Here is a 20,107-nt window from a genome sequence, read left to right on the forward strand (position 1 = left end):
TTTTTGTGTTCACTGTCTGCTCTCTGTGTCCATTGTCTGTGCGGTCTTCTGTGCCTGCTTATCTTCTCTCTAGGGGCACCGGGAACCAATTCTGGAACCTTCTGCAGTGGGAGAGAGGCACCCAATTTATTGTGCCATCTCAGCTCCCTAGTCTGGTGCATCTCTTATTGTCTCTTCTCTGTGTCTCTTTTTGTTGTGTCATCTTGCTCTGTCAGCTCTCCACACAGGCCAGCACTCTGCGTGGGCAGCATTCCATGCGGGCCAGCTCGCCTTTTTCAGGAGGCCCCGGCAATCGAACCCCAGATGTCGTATATGGTAGCCCATTCGCTTGAGCCACATCTGCTTCCTTGTAACTATCTTTTTTTCCCAATTCCACACTGTCCCAATTATTGTAACTCTGTGTTAAGTTCTGAAATTGAGAACTTTGAGTCCTCCAACTTTGTTCAAGATTGCTTTAGTTTCTGGGTCCCTTGAATTTCCGTGTAAAATTTTGGAGCAGTTTGTCAGTTTCTGCAAAGAAGCCATCTGAGATTATGCTATGGGTTGCATTGAATCTCTTGTCAGTCAATTTGGGGAGTATTCTGATTGATGAACATGGTTGTCTTTTCCATTTATTTTGGCTCCTTTAATTTCTTTTAACAATGTTTTATAGTTTGGGGAGCATAAATTTTATACTTTTAAGTGAATTCTGAAGTATTTCATTCTTTTAAAAAATCAATTTTATTCACACATACTAATAAAGAATACCTGATGAATGCACAACTATGTGATTATACCAGATACCACTGATTGTACACTTTGGATGTATTGTATGCTGTCCTCTAGCTATTTTTCTGGGAAAAAAGAGAATCCTGTGTCTTTCTAGTCTGCCATTTTCATGAAAGTTCTGTTTTATTCTTTTTGATGTTCAAGTAAATAGAACTGTTTTTCTTAATTTTCAGATTGTTACTTGCAAGTGTACAGAAATATATTTGATTTTTGTTTATTATTTTGTCCTGCAATCTTGGCGAACTCGTCTGTGCTAATAGTTTTTTAGCAGATTCCTTAGGGTTTTCTGTATTCAAGATCATGTCATCTGAAAATAGAGATAATTATTCTTTCTTTCCAATTTGAATGCCATTTATTTCATTTTCCTGCTATGTGCTCAGGTAGAACCTCTAGTACAATATTGACTAGAAGTGGGAAGAGCAGATATCCTTGTCTTATTCCTGATTTTACTGGGAAAGCATTCAGTCTTTCACCATTAAATATGATATTAGCTGCAGGTTTTTTGTAGAATCCCTTTATCAGATTGAAGAAGTTGTTTTCATTTTCATATCTTTATCACCACCTATCCAAAATCCACCTGTCAAGATTGTGACTTTATTAATGGTAAATATATTAGCAATGGGGAAATACAGCTTAAATCTCCCAAAAAATTAATGTGAACAATTCAAGCAGCTAACACTTTTATTCCATTTTCGTTTCTCACAGAAGCAGTCTTAATTTGGCATTTGTTTCTTGTTAAGTAATCCAGTAGTTCCCAGCAGTGAAGTAGCGTAACTATACCAAATACACTTCCGATTGCGTTTCTTTTTGTTCAAATATACTTCCAATTGCGTTTCTTTTTGTTTATCTTAGGGAGAAAAATAGTAATTCTCTGACATGTGCTAATGAGGTGAACAAATTATTCCCACACACTCACTGTTGAGTCCTTGAGTTACCAAGTTGGGCAGAGTATGTTGCTGTAGTACTCCATTCAAGCCAGCAAGGATTCTTAGCAAGGGGTCCGTGAGCTTGAATCGAAATTCACAAAACAGTGTTCTTGTGGGGATGTGTTGGTGCGGGTGTGATGTATTTATTAAATAATGCACAGTATAGTGTGGGCTCGGTAGGGGGTCTGTGGTTTTCACCTGACGGGCAAAGGGTTCTATAGAACAAAAGGTTAAGAGCCCCCACTTTATAGAAACTGAATGCCTAGAGTCCGTCCTGCTGTAAGAGCCATGTGTTCCACAGACAGACAGATGCACCCGGTGTCAGCATGGTGAGCGTGGGCTTCCACACACAGTCCTAACGGCTGGGGCCTTGCGTATAGCTCACCTGCTCATTGCAGGTGGTATGGGCAGCATGGCCACAGCATGTGCAGGGATGAGGGAAAGCAAATTACCCTAAAATTAGAACCAGGGATGAAATCAGAGATGGTTTAGAATTAAATGAAGGGGAGGAAAACTTGTTTGTTTTTGTTTGCTTTTAATACTATAGTATCAATACATAGGGAGGGATTTTCGATGGGTGCCATGAAGTCCTTGGCAAAATAAGGATGTTCCAGTATAAACAGAGGTTCCCAAACAGTTCTTGACAGAGTCAGGTTATTGGCGGAGATTTCAAGCACACTTTTTTTTTAAGCACTTTTTTTGTGATCCCATTTTTATATATTAAAAAACTAAATAATATTATTCCTTAATGCAATTCCACCTTATTTTTCAGATTTATACTATGGTGGGGAAGCTTTTTCTGTAGAGCAGCCACAGTCTTTTACTTGTCCCTATTGTGGAAAAATGGGCTATACGGAGACATCTCTTCAAGAACATGTTACTTCTGAACACGCAGAAACATCAACAGAAGTGGTAAGCAGAACTGTCCTGTGTCTAAAATGATGTCATAAAGTATATTATTCCTGAAATTAAAAATTTCATTTTTTTATTTCCTCATTATCCTCTACTACCTGCTAGGTGTACTGATACTGTTTGCATGATAATTGAAATTATCTTTTAATAGTAAGTTTTGTATATCCTAGGAGGCTGCATTTGGGCAAGATAATGGCCCTTATTTGTTCACATTAGCCTTTCTTGTCCTCTTGCTTTTAAAAAAAAAAAAGGACAGCACTTAGAGTCTTGACCAAATTCATGAGCCTTTCGTTAAATGCATTTTGAAAAAATTAAAAGTACCCAAAGCTATGCCACATGTCCTCTTTTTTGTTGTTGTTAAAGATTATTTATTTATTTCTCCCCCATCCCTCCATTGTCTGCTCTGTGTCCATTCGCTGTGTGTTCCTCTGTGTCTGCTTGTATCCTCATTAGGTGGCTCTGGGAACTGATCCTGGGACCTTCTGGAGTTGGAGAGAGGCGATCATTCTCGTGCGCCACCTCAACTCCCTGGTCTGCAACATCTCTTATTATCTCTCCTCTGTGTTTCTTTTTGTTGCCTCACCTTGCTGTGCCCTGTCAGCTGTGGGCCAGCACTCCTGTGTGAGGCAGCACTCCATACAGGCCAACACTCCATGTTGGCCAACTTGAGACACAAGCCAGTTTGCCTTCACCAGGAGGCCCTGGGTATCAAACCCTGGACCTCCTGTGTGGTAGACAGGAGCCCAGTTGCTTAAGCCACATCCGCTTTCCCACATTTCCTCTTATAGTAGTCTTGCTACCTGCTTAATTTTTCCCTATAAGGAAGCCCTCACAAGGAAATTAAAAATATGTGGTCATATTTTAAGCATTAGTCCATTGCCATATCTCTAGTTTCAAGGTTAAAGTTCTGGAGCCCCTGGAAGTACCTTGTAGACTGATCTGTTCAGTGGCTAAAAGCCAAGGACACAAAATAGTACACAAAAAAATGCCTCAAAAGATTTTTGGATTTTTTACTTGACATCTCAATCAATATTCATCCAACTATGAGATATGATAAAGTGTAACCAAAAGGGTTCCCTCCTCCACTTAACACTGATGATAATAGATACAGTGAGGGCTTAGTATGGAACTGTAGGTATTGAATTTGGAGAATATGGGCATAGGCAATTACACATTGCATCAAAAAATAAACCACTAAATGTGCTCAAAACAAATGAACTGAAACCCAGAGAAATAAAGAATGTGCCCAAGGACACAGAGTTAGTAAAGGTCAGAGCCAGCTGTGCAAATTCAAAAGCCAGTTTTGTAAGGTTCCAAAGTCCATACTTACCAACACTGTCTTGTCCTGACTCCTCTGGGGCTCTGTTGAGTAGTACAGGTTCACTTTCATTTCCATCTGTACTGCTAATTTGAGGCTCAAAATCGTTATAGGATTTATAGTCCAAACAGTTGATAAATTTACGTCCACAGCCCGCAAGCCAAATTTGACTGGTGAGCAGTTTACCTTGGGGAGCCTCACACTGCTACTGGAGCATTATGTATTGTTGTCAGTTCTTTCTTTATATTCAGTAGAGGTAAGTTTGCACATTCCCAGATACCAGGATGAAGAATCCTGACTTGACTGCATCTCCATCCTGCTTTTGTTTCCTTTTTATTTAATTTCTGTAAAGTTTGGTTACTTTGTTTATCTGTATATAGTAACAGGGGTTCCTTTATTGTAAACTTGGCATTCTCAAAATCATTAGCCAGTAGGTCCTAGTATAGTACTTTAATAACCCCACTGGGGGAGGATAGGTACTCAGTTTTCTACGTGCAATATTGGAGAATCCAGTGGAAATTTAAGTCAATTCATGAATGAAAAGCAGGTTATTCAGTTTCCAAAATAAGAAACCGCTCCCCCACACTAGCCTTGCCTCTATTTTTTTTTCCTCACAGCAAATACTCAGAATTGTTGATACTCCTCTCTACCTTTGAAAATCAAAGCCCACCCTCTCGAAATGGTTTTATGGTCTGTTCCCAACAAGTTGTGTTTGACTGTGTGACTTTGTTAAGCTCTCAGGCTTAGAAAATTCTTGGAAGGTGTCAGTCTCATGTTCATGGCTGAGGTCATTTTTTCCTAGGATGCGCCACTAAACTCCACCTGGTGTGACATGCTGGTTGTGCCCTTAAGAAGAGGCACATACAATGCTTCAGTCATCGCCTGTCTCTGATTTAAACTATTACAAACAACACCAACCTGCAAAATTAGGTAGAGTTCATCCCTAAAATTGTGACTGGTGTTTAGGTACTGCCTCCCTCCCTAACCTTTTCCAGCCTTGAGCTTCTTAATTGACATCATCAGTTAATAAAAGTTTCCAATTTCTTTCTCTTTCTTAAAGTCTGCAAGTAAAATATATAAGCCTCCCCCCCCAGAAAGATGGTAAAAATAGAGCCTAAGATGGGGTTTTTCTTCTTAACTAAACAGGGAAGGTGTTTATTTAGAGTGAATTATAGGCAGAATAAAGAAATGGGGCAACTCTGACTCCTCTAGAATTATTTTCAGTGTGACTAAATTATTTTATTTTGGGTTTTGTGAATTCCGAGGACATCAGCACACGCATATTATTTAAATTTCTGTGCAAAAACATTTAAAACCAAACTAAATTACTTAGGACTTTTTAAATCACATGTAAAAATGTAAGGAAAATCAAGCTTTTTAAAACATAAAAGCTAAAGCATTCTAAATACCACTCTTCAGAAGAAAATAACACTTCCAACCTCAGCATAAAATGGGGAGAATGAAACTGAGGATTCTAATCAATTCAATGTGAAGTAACTCACATAATTATAAATTCCAGTGTACCTCTGTAATAACAGAAAATTAGATTATAATCTAGCCGAACACTGTGCTTACTCAAAATTTGGAAGGACTGGTATTGGCAAAATGAACAGCCAAGGTGCAAATAGCTACAATTGGATAGTTCTGAAAGGCCCAAAAGGAACTTATTGACTATGTAGCGTGAATTTTCCACTAGTGCTTTATGTGTGTTTTCAAAGCAGAGCTCCAGTGTTCAGTCTTAGATTGATTATATCTGCAGGTGTTATAAAATAAAAACTACTACTTTTGATTAGGTAGGAAATCCAAAAATCTGAGGTAGTAGTCTTGGGAGTGGTTAGCTGAGTAGAAGGTCAAGGTTTTTTTTTAGTATATGCATTAAAATATACATATGTCAAGGTTTTTTGTGTCTTGGCTTTAAATTCTAATAGCTTTTTGGGGGGTCATCACTTCTATAAAAGAAACACTATTAACCATCCCATTATTGCAAGTGATCAGAAAATCTGTCTTACAGATCAAGCATGGGGTATTTCTGGAACTGATTTCTAAGAGACCCTTCTCTCAACTGTACCCTGGTTTAAAAAACATAGTGAAACCCCCAATTTTTTAAAGAGATGGAGTTCATTTGAACTTTAATGGTGGGCAGAAACCATGTCCATTTCTTGATATTTTTTTTATAACCCCAAGTATTAAGTTAGCCCTGAGTTATATACTTAATATATTTTTATTACTTGTATATTTCTGTTTAGACTTATACAGGCTACACACACACACCACTTTATAAAAGAGAAGCACCCCAACTTAAAAAGAGGCTGTTTTCATAAACATTCTTTGGATACCTGGTTTGGAACTCAGAGTGAGTAAGCACATAAGTTGGGAGAAAACATCATATGGTAAACTTTCATTTCAAAGCTAGCCAGGAAAGTTTACCTAACCTTATATGAGAAAATGAGTTACTGGTATAAACACAGGAAAGTTATTTGACTTGAAATTGTGTTTTTATCTTTCTGTGCTATGGTTGGGGAAAAAAGCAAATTCATAGACTAAAGAACTACATAGAGCTTTTCCAAAGAGAGTAGAGCTATGGCAATGAGTGGGTCTCCATTTCATGAACCTGTAACTTCAGAACACCTCTTGTCAGTTACAAGGACAGTCCTTCTTTTAAACTTTTTAACGATGATTAAGTCCATAATTTGACTCATAGCAGTAAATAGGGCTAGGGATGAGGAGTGGGAGAAGAGGATAGATTTTTTAAATAATGACTAGACAAAAAGCAAGGGAGCACAGGAGGATGGGGGCTGCAGAAGTCTTTTATGTCAGAAAAAGTGTAGGTGCCTGAGCAAAAATTAACTTGAGTTGTTAACATACAAAAAGAGAAGGGTCAGGGGAACTCATCATTTGCTTACCCCTTTCTTTGCCGTCAGGAGAGTAATGAGAGAAGAAAATTCCTAGATAATTCCTGGCCAGCTATTAAGTACAACTTGGAAAGGGAAACATATACCAGCCTTATGCAAGACAAATATTCATGACTTCTGGATATTTCTCTCTAAGCACTAAGAACAGTATATTTAATATGCGTGTAGGGTGAAGATAACAAAAGTACTACTTTCTAAATCTTCACATTCTTACAGTAAGACCTAATAATGGCTGCCAGTGTAACAAATTTAAAGCATGGCTTCTAAATATGTAGACTTCATGGCATGGCTAAAGACCAAACTAGCTCATTTGGCACAATTAGAGGATACTAGGAAGCAGTCAAAGAACGCTTTGTGACTTGAGCTAGGCCTGGAAAAGTAAGTGATTTTGAAAAGTGCATAGAAAGGGAAGGGAAAATCATTTTTCTGAAGGAGTAGACAGCACAAACTAAGACCAGTGTTGAGATGAAGCACAGTGGGGTGGAGGACATGTTAAGGCATTGATTGTTTTGAGGAATAGTAGGAAATAAAATAAGAAAATCCATCCCCTTGATTTAATGAACAGTAAATAAATAGTTAAGGAGTAAGTAAACAGGGGAATGGTGTTGCTTTCTCCCACTCCTGTCCCACCTAGGCTGTTGATTAGGAAGGGCAAGGGGGAGGGGTTGAGCGGCCCTGCAGTTCTTTGAAAACGGGATGTGCCTAGCCATAATGATTATGTGGATCAGTATGGATCCACAAAAGGACAGAGATTACAAAGAAGCCATTTTTTAAATTTCTCCTTATCACCTCCCCCCCCCCCCGTTATCTGCTCTCTGTGTTCACTTGCATTCTTTGTCAGGTGGCACCAAGATTCTACATCGCTTTTTGAGTCATCTTGCTGCATCACTTCTCTGTGTGTGTGGTACCCCTCCTGGGCAGGCTGTGCTTTTCGTGTGGGGCGCACTCCTTGCGTGTGGGGCGCCCCTACACGGGGAACACCCCTGCATGGCCCCAGCATTCCTTGCACACGGCAGCTCTGTGCGTGGGCCAGCTCACCACACGGGCCAGGAGGCCCTGGGTACTGAACTCTGGACCTCCTATATGGTCATTTGAGCCACATCTGCTTCCCCATGTTGCTCATTACAAGATCATCCTTGCCAGAGAATTGATATATCAAACAATTGTGTCCCCAAAGGGAACAGTGAAAGATTATGTAGGAAATAACAGCTTTTGAACGATATTCTCCAAAGAAAAATGTTTCTCCTGGATCAAGAAATACATTGAAGAAATAAAAGGATATATCGATTTAGTACTTCAGTACCTGTGACAGTTTGAAGCTTTTCATGGATCAGAAAAGATCATGTTTTTGAAGCTAACCCATTCCTGTGGGTACAGGACCCTTTGATTGGATTGGATTCAGTTTGGGGAGGGAGGGCTCTGAGTTTGGATTGCTTTAGTGAGGTGTGACTCAGGGTAGGTCTTGGTCCTCTTGCTGTAGTCCTTTATAAAAGGGGGACCGAAAACATACAGTGCAAAAAGCCACAGACATGGAGAATAGGAGTCCGGAAGCTGAGAGAGGAACCTGGAAGAGAGGAAGCCATAGACGGAGCAACCAGAAACTGAAGCCGTGAAACCCAGAAGAGAAGCAGATGCCTCCGTGTGCATCGTCCCTTGGAAGGAGTCCAGGATCTCCTGCGGCTAGCCTTCAGTGAGACAGCATCTCAGATGATGCCTTGATGTAGACATTTCCACAGCCTCAGTCCTGTAAGCTTTTAACCTAATAAGTTCCCATTGTAAAAGCCAACACTTTTCTGGTACATTGTTCCCAGCAGCCTTTAGCAAACTAAAACAAGAAATGCCAGTTTGCAAGGCACTCATTTCACTGAAATGCTTGCTGTTAAGAAGCACGGTGTCCCAGAATCCTAGTTCAGGGCAGCTCCAGGTGCTCTGAGCAGATGGCTCAGAGTGGCTCAGCTTTGTGGCAAGAACCAGCCTTCCTCCTCAGGATCTATGGGAGGATTTTGGAGAAAGACCAATCTCTTTACAGCGCTGTAGTCTTGCTTTGGTTAAAGCCAGGTTATATGCTGGTCAGATAAACAGGTGTTTTTTTTGTGCCATCTTATCATGGGACTTAGCTCCTCCTCCATCACTTTTTTTTTTTAATTTCTCTCCCCTTCCCCCCCACCCCCTCCATTGTCTGCTTGCTGTGTGTTCTTCTGTATCCGCTTCTATCGTTATCAGTGGCACCGGGAATCTGTGTCTCTTTTTGTTGCGTCATCTTGCTGTGTCAGCTCTCCGTGTGTGCGGCACCACTCCTGGGCAGGCTGCACTTTCTTTCGCGCTGGGCGACTCTCCTTATGGGGCGCACTCCTTGCGCGTGGGGCTCCCCATGCGGGGACACTCCTGCGTGTCACAGCACTCCTTGCGCGCATCAGCACTGCGCATGGGCCAGCTCCACGTGGGTCAAGGAGGCCCAGGGTTTGAACTGTGGACCTCCCATGTGGTAGACGGACGCCCTAACCACTGGGCCAAGTCCGCTTCCCTCCATCACTGTTAAAGCTCCACACAGGACCCAGAGAGAGAATGTCTTCTGGGATGATTGTATGTGCTTAAGAAAGAGCCTGGAGCAGATCCGAATGCACTTGGGCCTGATAGGGAAGAATGTGTGGAACTCTTGTTTAAATACAAAAACCAAGCATGCTGGCCTTAAATGATTTTTTAAAATAAATATGTGTACCCCATTTCATGGGGGGATACGGTTTGTACCTTTAGCAGTGACGTGGCATCCAGATATGGAATTAGGACTTCAGAGGGCGTGTTCTAGACGTCACTAACAACTTGGCACTAAAAAGTGCACTGGGAAAGTGGATGTGGCTCAAGCAATTGAGCTCCCGCATACCACAAGGAGGTCCCAAGTCGGTTCCCAGTGCCTCTTAAAAGAAAGACGAATACACGATGAACAAAGCAAGTGCAAACAATGAGGGGGTGGGGAGAGATAAGTCAATAAAATAAATCTTAAAAAAAAAAAAAAGACACTGGGGAACTGACGTGGCTCAAGCTGTTGCGCACCTTCTTCCCACACGGGAGGTTCCAGATTCCGTCCCTGGTGCCTCCTAAGAAAAGAGAAGCAAACAAATGGAAAAACCACCTCAGGGGAACCAGTATGGCTTCGTGGTTGAGTGCCACCATGCCACTTATGAGGTCCCGGGCTCAATTCCTAGCCCCAGTACCTCAAAAGGAAAAAAATAAAATGCACCGACTGGTTGCTCACAGGCATTCCTGCACCGGGACCGCATGGGCACACTTGTGTGTTCTCGGGGTGGGATCTCCTCTCAGTACACTGACAGAAGCTTCCTGGAGGGCTGCAGATGAAAAGCAAGGTTGAGGGTGGCCCTCGGGCGAGAGGAAGCAGAGCAGGAGGGCTCGAGCGGTAGCCAGGACAAGACTGAGAAGAGCAGGAACAGTTGTGAACAAGGATTTGTTATTGTTTTGTAAGTAACAATAAAAATTGGTGTTTCATATAATGGGAATATTTATAGTTTTTCATTCCGTGGAAGTTGCCAACACCATTGTATATGCCAAACTCACCCAGTTAGAAGAATCACTTGAGTATGGGAACCTGGTACTTTCTGCATGGTTTTTCTGTAAACCTACAAATACTCTAAATAAATGTGTGTGTGTGTGTGTGTGTGTGTGAGAGAGAGAGAGAGAGGCAGGGGCCTAGGAAAATAAATTTTTAACAAGTGCTCCAGATGATGTATATTCTTAACCAAATTGAGAAAACACCAACTGAAGGCCAGTTCAGTAAGCCTTAATGTTGACAAGTTGTCATAATTGTAAGCGGATGTGTTCTATGGAAGTCTCCTGTTCCAATAATCGATATTATTAGTGGCAGTAGAAGTGTAGTAAATATTGTTGACAGACTGTCACTGTAGAGCTAATGGCTTCCCTCTGTGTGGAAGATCTCAGGTGCCGTCGCGTGGAGTAGAGGCATGCTCACGTCCTCCTTTGTGCCCGAGTGGCAGAGTGGCTTCCTGTCTACTGCGCCCCTGCCCTTGCCTCTGTGCTCTTTCTTCCGACCTACCTTGCCCTCAGTCTTCTGTTTGTTTCCCCTCTTCTTGTCTCTTCATTCTTCTCAGACAGTGCATCTTTTAGTTACCAGAGTAACTGGTCACTGTGCTATGATGTTTATGCTGAAACATCAGTTAGCTTGCTAAGTGTAAAATGTAAAACTTAAAAGATGACCAGGCCTCTGGTCTCACCAGCAGGGGAGCTTTGTTTAGCTTCCCAAGACTGAATTAATCTGAGTTAGCTTAACGCAGCCCAAGAATGGCAACTTCTTTTGCTTGGTTCTAATCTAGTCTATTGATTTTTTTTGTGCCAGCTTCCAAATTGGGTGATTCTCCCACACCAATAATTCCTTATCCTCAGTAATTCTTTATCCCTAGTCATTATGGAGGTGTGTTGTTGTCGTTGTTGTTTGGGTGGTTTGTGTTTTTTTGTTTGTTTTTTGGTATTATTTTTCTCTGAATTAAGCAGTTCTAAAGACCTTCATCCTGTCATCTTAGCAGTTACATACCATGAATTCTAAAGGATTTGAGTTATAGAACTGAAATTGATGTACAATAATGAATGGTCTTGAATTTCTTTATTTTACATCCTGTCTCAAAAGCGCTTTTCTAATTTCTAATCTTATTAGGGCAGTCTTAATGTTTGATAGCTGCACTTCCCCATTCTGTCTTCCTTCGCAGAATGCACATTATCAAGAGACCTTTCTCACTAAGAACATTAAAATGTAGCCTCCAAAAATTGAAGGTTCTGCAGCCATCTGGCCACAGTTCAAGTTGTGCATAGATTTTATCCAAAGGCCAGTCTAAAGGGAGACATTTTGGAAAGAAGATACCTTTATATAAAACCTTATGGTATTGTAACAAAACTGTACATAATTCAGTATATTAGTGTCCTAAGGCTGCCATACAGATTACCACAAACTGGGTGGCTTTAATAAAAGATTGCTTCTCTCACAGCTCTGCAGGCCAGGATCTGAAATGCCAGTGTGGGCAGGGCCGTGGTGCCGTGCAGGCCCCGTGAGGGACCTTTCCTGGCTGCTTCCACCTTCATCACGTGGCCGTCTTCTCTGAGGCTCTGGGTGTCCCTTCTTCTTACAAGGACACCAGTCATTGGATGTAGGGTCCACCCTAATCCAGTAGGACCTCATCTTAGTTTAACTATATCTGCAAAGACCCTACTTCCAAATAAGGTTACATTTTGAGGTGATGGGTAGACATGAATTTTGGGGGACACTATTTTGATGCACTGAGTATCATGATTACAAATGAAGACTCTTTAAAAAAATCTAAACTGGCTTGTTTATTTTATTTTTAAATAATTAGAGCTCATTTCCTATCCATTCTAAGTTAGTCAGAGGTCTGGTCACAGTTCCCAAATCAGAGACAAACCATACTGTCTGTCCTGCATCTCTCTAAGGGTTTACAAGACAGCTAGGTGAGATGATAATGCATGAAAAGGGTCTGGAAAATCAGGTTCCAAAAGCAGCCTCCCACTTCCCCCTACCCCTTGGAAACCCCATTCATGAATTTGCAGAGCACATTTGCATAGCTGCAGTAACCACTGTCTCACTGTCACATTCATAATATACAAGTTTGCACAGTTGTGTTTTAACGCAATCTCTCCTCTCTTCTCTGGGGATTGGGCTGTAATTCTGGTTTGGGGGGAGTGTGCCCTGAATAGTGCATCTTTTAATAGAACCTATTTTACTAGACCACGCAAATGAATTAGTGAGGTTGTTAGAAGGCTTTTCTGGAGATCCAAGTTTGAACTGTCAAGAACAGTTGTGTCTGATCCTGAGAGCGTTTCTGCACTTCTCTTTTCCCAGCACAGCCTGGTTGTCTTAGCAGTGAGTGGAAGCATTGGTGTACTGCAGGTTTTGTTTAGTCCACTAGTGGTCACTAGCTCAGAATCTACTGTGTTTTACCTTTTTCAGATTTGCTGATAGTAATGGGTTATAGTAAAACACTGGTCCATGCAGATTTCCAACCAGTGCTCACTTATTAAAGCTGTTTCCTGTGCTCTGATTTCAGATCTGTCCGATCTGCGCGGCGTTACCTGGAGGCGATCCGAATCACGTCACGGACGACTTCGCAGCTCATCTTACCCTGGAGCACAGAGCCCCTAGAGATTTAATATCCTTTTAAGAGACAGGAAGGGAAGGACGCTGTGTGTGTGTTTGCTTGTTTAACACCTTATTTTTATTATCTTTAAGGACAGTATCCCCAAAGAAAGAAAAACTGATCTCCAAATTACTTTGATTTATTTATTTGGCCTTTTCCTAATAGCGTTGAGATGCCCTTTCTGATAGCTCTCTCTCTGTGTTGTCACTGCCACGGAAATCCTGTTCATTAAGTAAAAGGTGACCTGCCCTGCCTCTTTTCTTTAGGTTATCACACTCATAGATTTTCTAAAGTTTGATCAGGTCTTGTGTCCCCTGGAGGATGTTTTCATCTGAAGGAGGAAAATGTTACTCCAGATTAAAATCTAACTAATTAAATAAAAGGAGGGTTTATTTGCTTACCCTCTCTTCCCCTGTTGCGCCCAGCATCCGGGATGGAGGGACCAGTGTGCGTTTTGGATCTCCTTGCCCTTCTGGGGTCCCTTTCACTACCTGGCCCCTGGATGGAACAGCGTGAGGCCAAGTCCAGCTCTGTGTTCCTTTCTCACTTGGATTTCTGCATTCTCTTTCCAGGCCTATTTCTCGAAAATTCCTTGTGCTCTTCCCTATATTCTCCCAAGAGATTAGCAGCCCACAAGAGCATTTAATTTTGTAGACCCATTGCTTCTGGTTTCAGATTATAAATTGTTTTTTCCTGAAACTATTCCATGTTAGGGTTCTGTTCTTACATTAAAGGTGTCAGTGGTCACTGCAGTTTGAAGCAATTCGAGGGCTAATCAGAACTTTTCTCTCTGCCAACTGTATTTGAGTCTTCTGATTTCCTCTTTGGCCATCATAATTCAACCTTAGGCCTGCTGGGAAAGAAACTAGGTTGGTGATTTTCTAGACAGTCCTACAACCCCATCCTATGATTATAATTCCTGAATTTCTCATTGGAAAATGGCCCTATAGATATAGGGGAAGATAAAGAGAAACTAATGGAAAGATAAAGATCTCAGGGGACCAACCTGAGAAAGGAAACCACCCCCCTTAAGTGCAGAGGACATGAAAAGTACAATGACGAAAGCAGTGATTTTTTAAAAATTAGAAAACCAAATGGGTCAGGAATACTTAATTAAGCCTTTGAGTCACTGTGTATTTCGTATAAAAGAATCCTATACAATACCCAGAAAGTTATGCTTGATCCATACTTCACTCCATCTTCATTGAGAAACTGGGCAGATAATCTTAAAACCAAGCAGATATCCTGGACTTTTTCAGCAAGTTCAAGGGCCTCTGGAGACATCAGTATCCATTCAGTAGAATATTTGACATCATTTACATCAGTTTTCACGAGCTTTTTCTAAGAATCTAGTTACCAAAGAAAGATTAAATTGTGTTAAATATAAAGTTACATTTTCGATTCCTAACAAGTATTAAGTTCTAGAAATCAAAATGTTGGCACAGCCGTTATCCTGAAAACACTCATTTTTTAGGCTCTCCAAGTGTTGCTATGTAGTAACCTTATTTGACATCGGAGGTGTCTTCTGTATAACCTCTTAGGCACCGTAAAGCTTTTCTTTCTCACTCTTTTGATGGAATTCTTAAAGCCCACTTCATATGGAGCTCCTTTTTAAACAGTGACAAAATACAGTGATTACAGTATCACTCTCTGTAGATCCCAAGCCATCGCCACAGATTCCACAGTGAAGCAGCCTGCATCAGAGTGGCCAGTTACCCTGTCAGTAAATGACTCCAAAACCATCAGCTGAAAACCTGGGAGGCCAGCACAAGAGTTCATCTGCATTACAGAGCTCTTGTGTTTGCTTGGTTGTAGCAGAAGTCTTGCCCTGCTCTGCCCTCCTTTTCCCACACGTTTCCCTGTGTAGAAACAGGAGGTGGTCTTCCTGAGCCTTGGTGGCTATTTGCTGCTCAGGACTTGGGTCAGCGTGCCCCCCACTCCACACGCACTACCTGAGGTGGCTGAGGCCGCTGAGAGTTGGACTTCCTGATGGACGTGATGGTGTTCTCTGTGTCCCCTTACGCAGAAAATTCAGGTCGCTTTTTTTGCTGCTTCTCAGCAGCATTGGAAAAGACCTTGAAGAATTGTCTGAGATTCAGTCCGGAGCTCAGGACAAGGGAGTGACTCGCCTTGGTGCCTGGCCATGGAATGCCTTCGACCTCGCCTGGCTGTGTCCCTCTGACCATGTGGCTGGAGCCTGGGGAGACCTTTCTCCCCACCTGGAGAAACTTTATGTCCCTCTGAAAACACACCCATAATACACACATACTCTCACATTGCTTTTTATCTGAGTGTCGTTTTTGGTCTTGGGAAATTCGCATTCTAAATTTAATGTACTATTTTATAATGCTTGCAGTTTAGTAAATCTGTTCATCTATGTAGCAGGGCTCTAGTGATTTTTTTTTCCCTTTCTGTGAACTGCTTTGGCCTTTTTCTTAACTTTCGGGTCATGATGAATCGAGTGGTGTTCGACATGTACGTAGAATGTTTCACCCTGGCCGGGGACTAGGAGGTCCTCGTGCTCGTAGGTCAAACATGCACTTTACTAGCAGTTCTACTGGTGGACTTTCTTCTTCTCAGAGTTCATATTCTCCAAGCAATAGGGAAGCCATGGATCCCATAGCTGGTAAGTTAGTCACACATTAATAAAGGAAATTGTCGGGGGTGGGGTAGGTGAGGGTGGATTAAAATTTTGTTTGTGGAGTTTTTGTTCTTACTCCCTAGTCACACTTCCATGTTCCTTCATAAAATTCCCAAGTGTAAAATACCTTAAAAGCAGATAATCAGCAAAAAGCACTTCATACTGTTACTCAAAATTTCTTCAAGTACTTAGCATGTGATCATTAAGAAATGGCTTTATGTTATAGTTGTGGCCTTCTTTGAAGCCCAAGAAAATCATGAATTACAGAGTTGGAGGACCTCCAAAATTCAATGATTGAACCTCCTCAAGTACACAGGTTTCTTAAAAAAGTAATTGACACAATTAAAAAACATGAAGCCCTTCTCATGGAAGGAAGTAAAGGAGGAATTTCCTGTACTTGTCTTGAAACTATATTGTCATGAAATATATTGATAAGTACATACTTTAATAGTTTGGGGAAAATCTTATTTTTTAAAAAACAAAAAAGCCAACATCTAACATGTAGTTGACAGCTAAGTCACTGGTTTCAGTGCATCACAAAACTGGGAAGGCTACAGAGAGCACAGGGTTAGGAAGTCGGAATAAAATGTCAGAAATCACTGTAGCCTGAGAATCTGCAAGATTCACCAGGCCAACAGGTGGTCAGCATCTGGAAAGTCTGAAAGGCTTTAAAGCGTTAGTTTTCAAATGTGGCTTAATGGTAGAATGGTGTCTGGAAGCCTTGATGTATCTTGCCAGAAGCCCATGAAACATCAGAAAGTATAAATCTGTTGTATAACCTGAGAACAGTTCTACAAAATAGTCTAAAAAATGTGAGGTATACATCGTAATATCTCAATTCCAAATGTACTTGTTCACCCCACACACAACACACACACACAAAACCACCACCACCAGGAACAATCCAATAACTGAGTTTGAGTTTTGTTTTTTAATTTGTGCTAATATTTCTTTGTCCCTTTGTTTTTGATCACAGGCACCAAAGATTAAAGTAATTTCTGGGAACAAAATTGAAAATTAAAAAATTGTCTCCATTTCCTCATTTTTTCTTCTCAGTGAAAATAGTTTTTTTAGTGATTAAAGAATAGTTATAAGAACCCTTGGGATGCAGCAACAGTTAGCAAGAAAATAAGCCCACCCTGTTGATGGGTTTATTAGTGAAGAGTATTGGCTGGTCTGGGAATGTCTGTGAGGTCCCCGACAAGCAATTACTGTACTGTACGGAAGTGAGAATGCAAGGCCAGAGGGTCCATGTACTCTAATGACTACAACCGTATGGAAACGAGAGTCTGGGCAAAGAGGCCCGTAAAGATCCTGGACAGTCAGGAGCAGATCAGCCTAATTGCGAGCCACCAGTGGGGAAGGCTGAGGCAGGTGTTCAAGGACCACAGTTAGAAATGGCCCGGGTGTCTTGGAGTCACTCTAAAAGTTCAATTTTTAAATAAATGTTTGAGAGCCTACTGTGTGTTGGGCCACGCTCCCAGAGCTGGAAACAGAGTAAACAAAGTAGACTTGCTTCCTGCTTTCAGGGAGCTCGTGTTGTGTGAGGGCCAGTAGATGAACCACTTTATTAAAATACTAAGAGAAAGTATAACTAAATTAGTCCATTAAATAAATGTAATTTAAAAACAATTTCTGTTAAGTCCTTTGGGTAAAACAAAAATAGTCGTGTCTGAGTTAATAGTCATGTGTTTGCATTCCCCATACCCAACCACCAGTGCCTCCAGGAGGCAGCCAGCCTCTGGAAGGTGGTGTGCTCCAGGCTGAAACCGTATGTTGCCATGGATACTTACCTGCTTGCAGTGCAGTAAAGGAGTGGTCTGTAGCATTTTCTTTTCCTCGGTATTTAAGCAGATTTTAATCATCTTCATCTCTGTCGACAGAGCTTTTGTCTCAGTTATCAGGAGTGAGACGTTCTGCAGGAGGACAACTTAATTCTTCCGGCCCTTCCGCTTCTCAGTTACAGCAACTGCAGATGCAGCTGCAGCTGGAACGGCAGCACGCCCAGGCAGCACGGCAGCAGCTGGAGACTGCACGCAACGCAACCCGGCGTACCAACACAAGCAGCGTCACCACTACAATCACACAGTCCACAGCCACAACCAACACAGCTAATACAGAAAGCAGCCAACAGACTCTCCAGAACTCACAGTTTCTTTTAACAAGGTAGCTCATTTACTAATAAAATTTTGTTTGAGAAGTGAGGTTTTAACACTACACGATCTGAAATGATTTTTTTCTCTTTTGTGCACCTGCATATTCTTAGAAACAACCTTTGATCAAACCATTAAAACGCACAGATTTCTCATCAAAACTGCATATTTACTATTTTCCAAAGAATTTGAAAAAGAATATGGTGTAGATAAAATAGGAATGCTGGTCTTCTTATTCTCATATATATCTCATTAGGTAATATGAATTTCTTTCCCATTCTGCCTCTAAACCTTGAACACAGTATAATTACATAGATGGTCGTTTTAGGTGTATTTTTGCCATAGTTAGCATTCCTTTCTTTTTATTGCCATTTTCAGTCTACTCTGAAATGTTAAAAGGTACAAAAGAGGATTTCATAGTACAGTGGTGGTTTTCTCCTGAGAATTTTTTGAAGAAGCTGGTTTTAAGTTCTTAGGGTTGGCATATATAAGTAACTATAACAAAAAATGGTTTGCCACAGGGTAAATAATATTCAGTATACGAAGTAAACTGCTCTACCGAAGGGAGTAGAATTCTCTTTGCTTTTGAAACCACCCTTAGCAACTGAAAATATTCCTCTCTCAAAACCTGAGACATCTTCTGTGACTTTTGAGAATATAAAGGACTTTAAAAAGAGCAACTATGAGTAGAGGCTTAGACTTAGCAGCATGCTAGCATCAGAGATGAGGCCGATTCTGAACTAATTTGTATTTTTAGTGGAACTGAGAGGAATATAAGATAGAGACCATAAAACAAAAGAAGGAAAATAGCATAGTATATCAGTTATCTCCAAAATGCAGCTATTTCTATTTCTATTTTTTTTTTCTCAAACATCTGTTTTAGTACAGTGGTACATGGATATAACTACAAATAGCTTGAGGATGTGGAATAAGAAATGTGGAAGCCCTCTGGTCTGGAGTGTGGCCCGGGGAATCGGGCAGCCCTGAACCTAGGCCTAGGCTTAGCCACATTCTGGGGTGGACTTGAGTCAAGTCACTTCACTTCTCCAAACCTCTGTCTTCTTGTCAGTGTCCCGTGAGTCTTCCCTCTGACGGAGACCAGTTTTGAGGATTAAGTGGAATACTGATATGTGTGTGATCTGCCTCAGTATCTGACCTAGAGATGTAAGGCCCAGTCATTGACCCATTAGCATTGTCAGTCACAGGTCTAAGAAAAAAGCTTCAAGTGGGCAGTTTACCTTTGGATTATCTCTGCAAGGTCAGTAACTGTGCCTGGTTATTGCCAGAAAATGTTGCTTTGGCATAAAGAACTGATAGAGCCGCCGAGGAATCCATCCTGTCGTGGAACTTCCCTATAGGGTGGGCAGCAGGCCTGGGACTGGGCCCTGAGCCAAGAAGGGATCATTTGGGACCTGTCAGCGTGTGACTACTGAGAGGTCGCTCGCCTGTGGGAGCGATGTCTTGCCAGGACCCTTTGGAAAAGTCAACTTTCTACCCTTGCCCGTTTGTTTTTTAGAGCCCCAGACTCAGTGGACTTGCCTTGGAGTTTTTCTCTGCCCTAGACACTGCCACCAGGTGCCGAGTGGTGGACTTCAGGTTCTTTTCTTGGTTTCCTGGTTGTGTAGCTTCTCGAGGGCCTGCTCCTGTCACCTCATTCAGTGAGTGCTCCCATTTGCAGAGTACATGGAGTTTGCAGGCCATTTTCACATTTTTATTATATCATTTGATCCTCTGTAAGGACTGGCATTATTCCCAGTGGGGAAATGAGACTCATATTATTTATTTAAGGTAGTACATCAGTGTACATTGTGGACCTTCAGGGCAAGGAGAGTGCTTGCTATGTTTCCCCAGAAAATCCTGGTCCCTGCTCACACAGCTGTTAGGTGCTTCTAGGGCTTGCCTTTGGTCTCTTCCTCGACTGGGGCAATTCCTTTGATGTGGTGCCCTGGAACTGATGGCAGGGACAGACACAGTTGTTTAGGCGTCCAAATGATTAACCTTTTAGAAAGTGATTGTTCAGGAGTCTATTCCAGTCTAATTCCAGGCTTCTGGGAATGGACCAGCTGGTTTTGCTAACCCTAGTTTGAGGCTTGCAGTTCCTTCTAGATGCCAAATGAAGTTTGGCCCATCGGTTTTATCTGCCCTCAAGAATGGGGGTTTTCTTAGTTACTACCTTGGAAGATCAAAACAGTCCCCTTTCTAGATACTAGAATCACACTCTCCAGAGGAAACATCATTCTCAGGGGCTACAAGCATCAGTCAGTTCGTTTCTAGTTTCCGGCTCATTGTGTAGGTATCCTGGCT

General features: G+C 41.6%; 1 protein-coding gene across 1 annotated transcript in view; it reads left to right on the forward strand.

The window, feature by feature from the left end:
• The window catches only part of KCMF1 (potassium channel modulatory factor 1), an 87,695-nt gene that overhangs the window by 64,124 nt on the left and 3,464 nt on the right, over window positions 1–20,107 (forward strand). The window contains exons 3-6 of the mRNA XM_058278998.2: window positions 2,467–2,606; window positions 12,920–13,021; window positions 15,461–15,635; window positions 17,534–17,816. Coding sequence (XP_058134981.1) covers window positions 2,467–2,606; window positions 12,920–13,021; window positions 15,461–15,635; window positions 17,534–17,816 — 700 coding nt within the window. The remainder of the gene's footprint in view (window positions 1–2,466; window positions 2,607–12,919; window positions 13,022–15,460; window positions 15,636–17,533; window positions 17,817–20,107) is intronic.

Source organism: Dasypus novemcinctus, chromosome 17 (assembly GCF_030445035.2).
Source record: "Dasypus novemcinctus isolate mDasNov1 chromosome 17, mDasNov1.1.hap2, whole genome shotgun sequence".
In the NCBI taxonomy this organism is placed as follows: domain Eukaryota; kingdom Metazoa; phylum Chordata; class Mammalia; order Cingulata; family Dasypodidae; genus Dasypus; species Dasypus novemcinctus.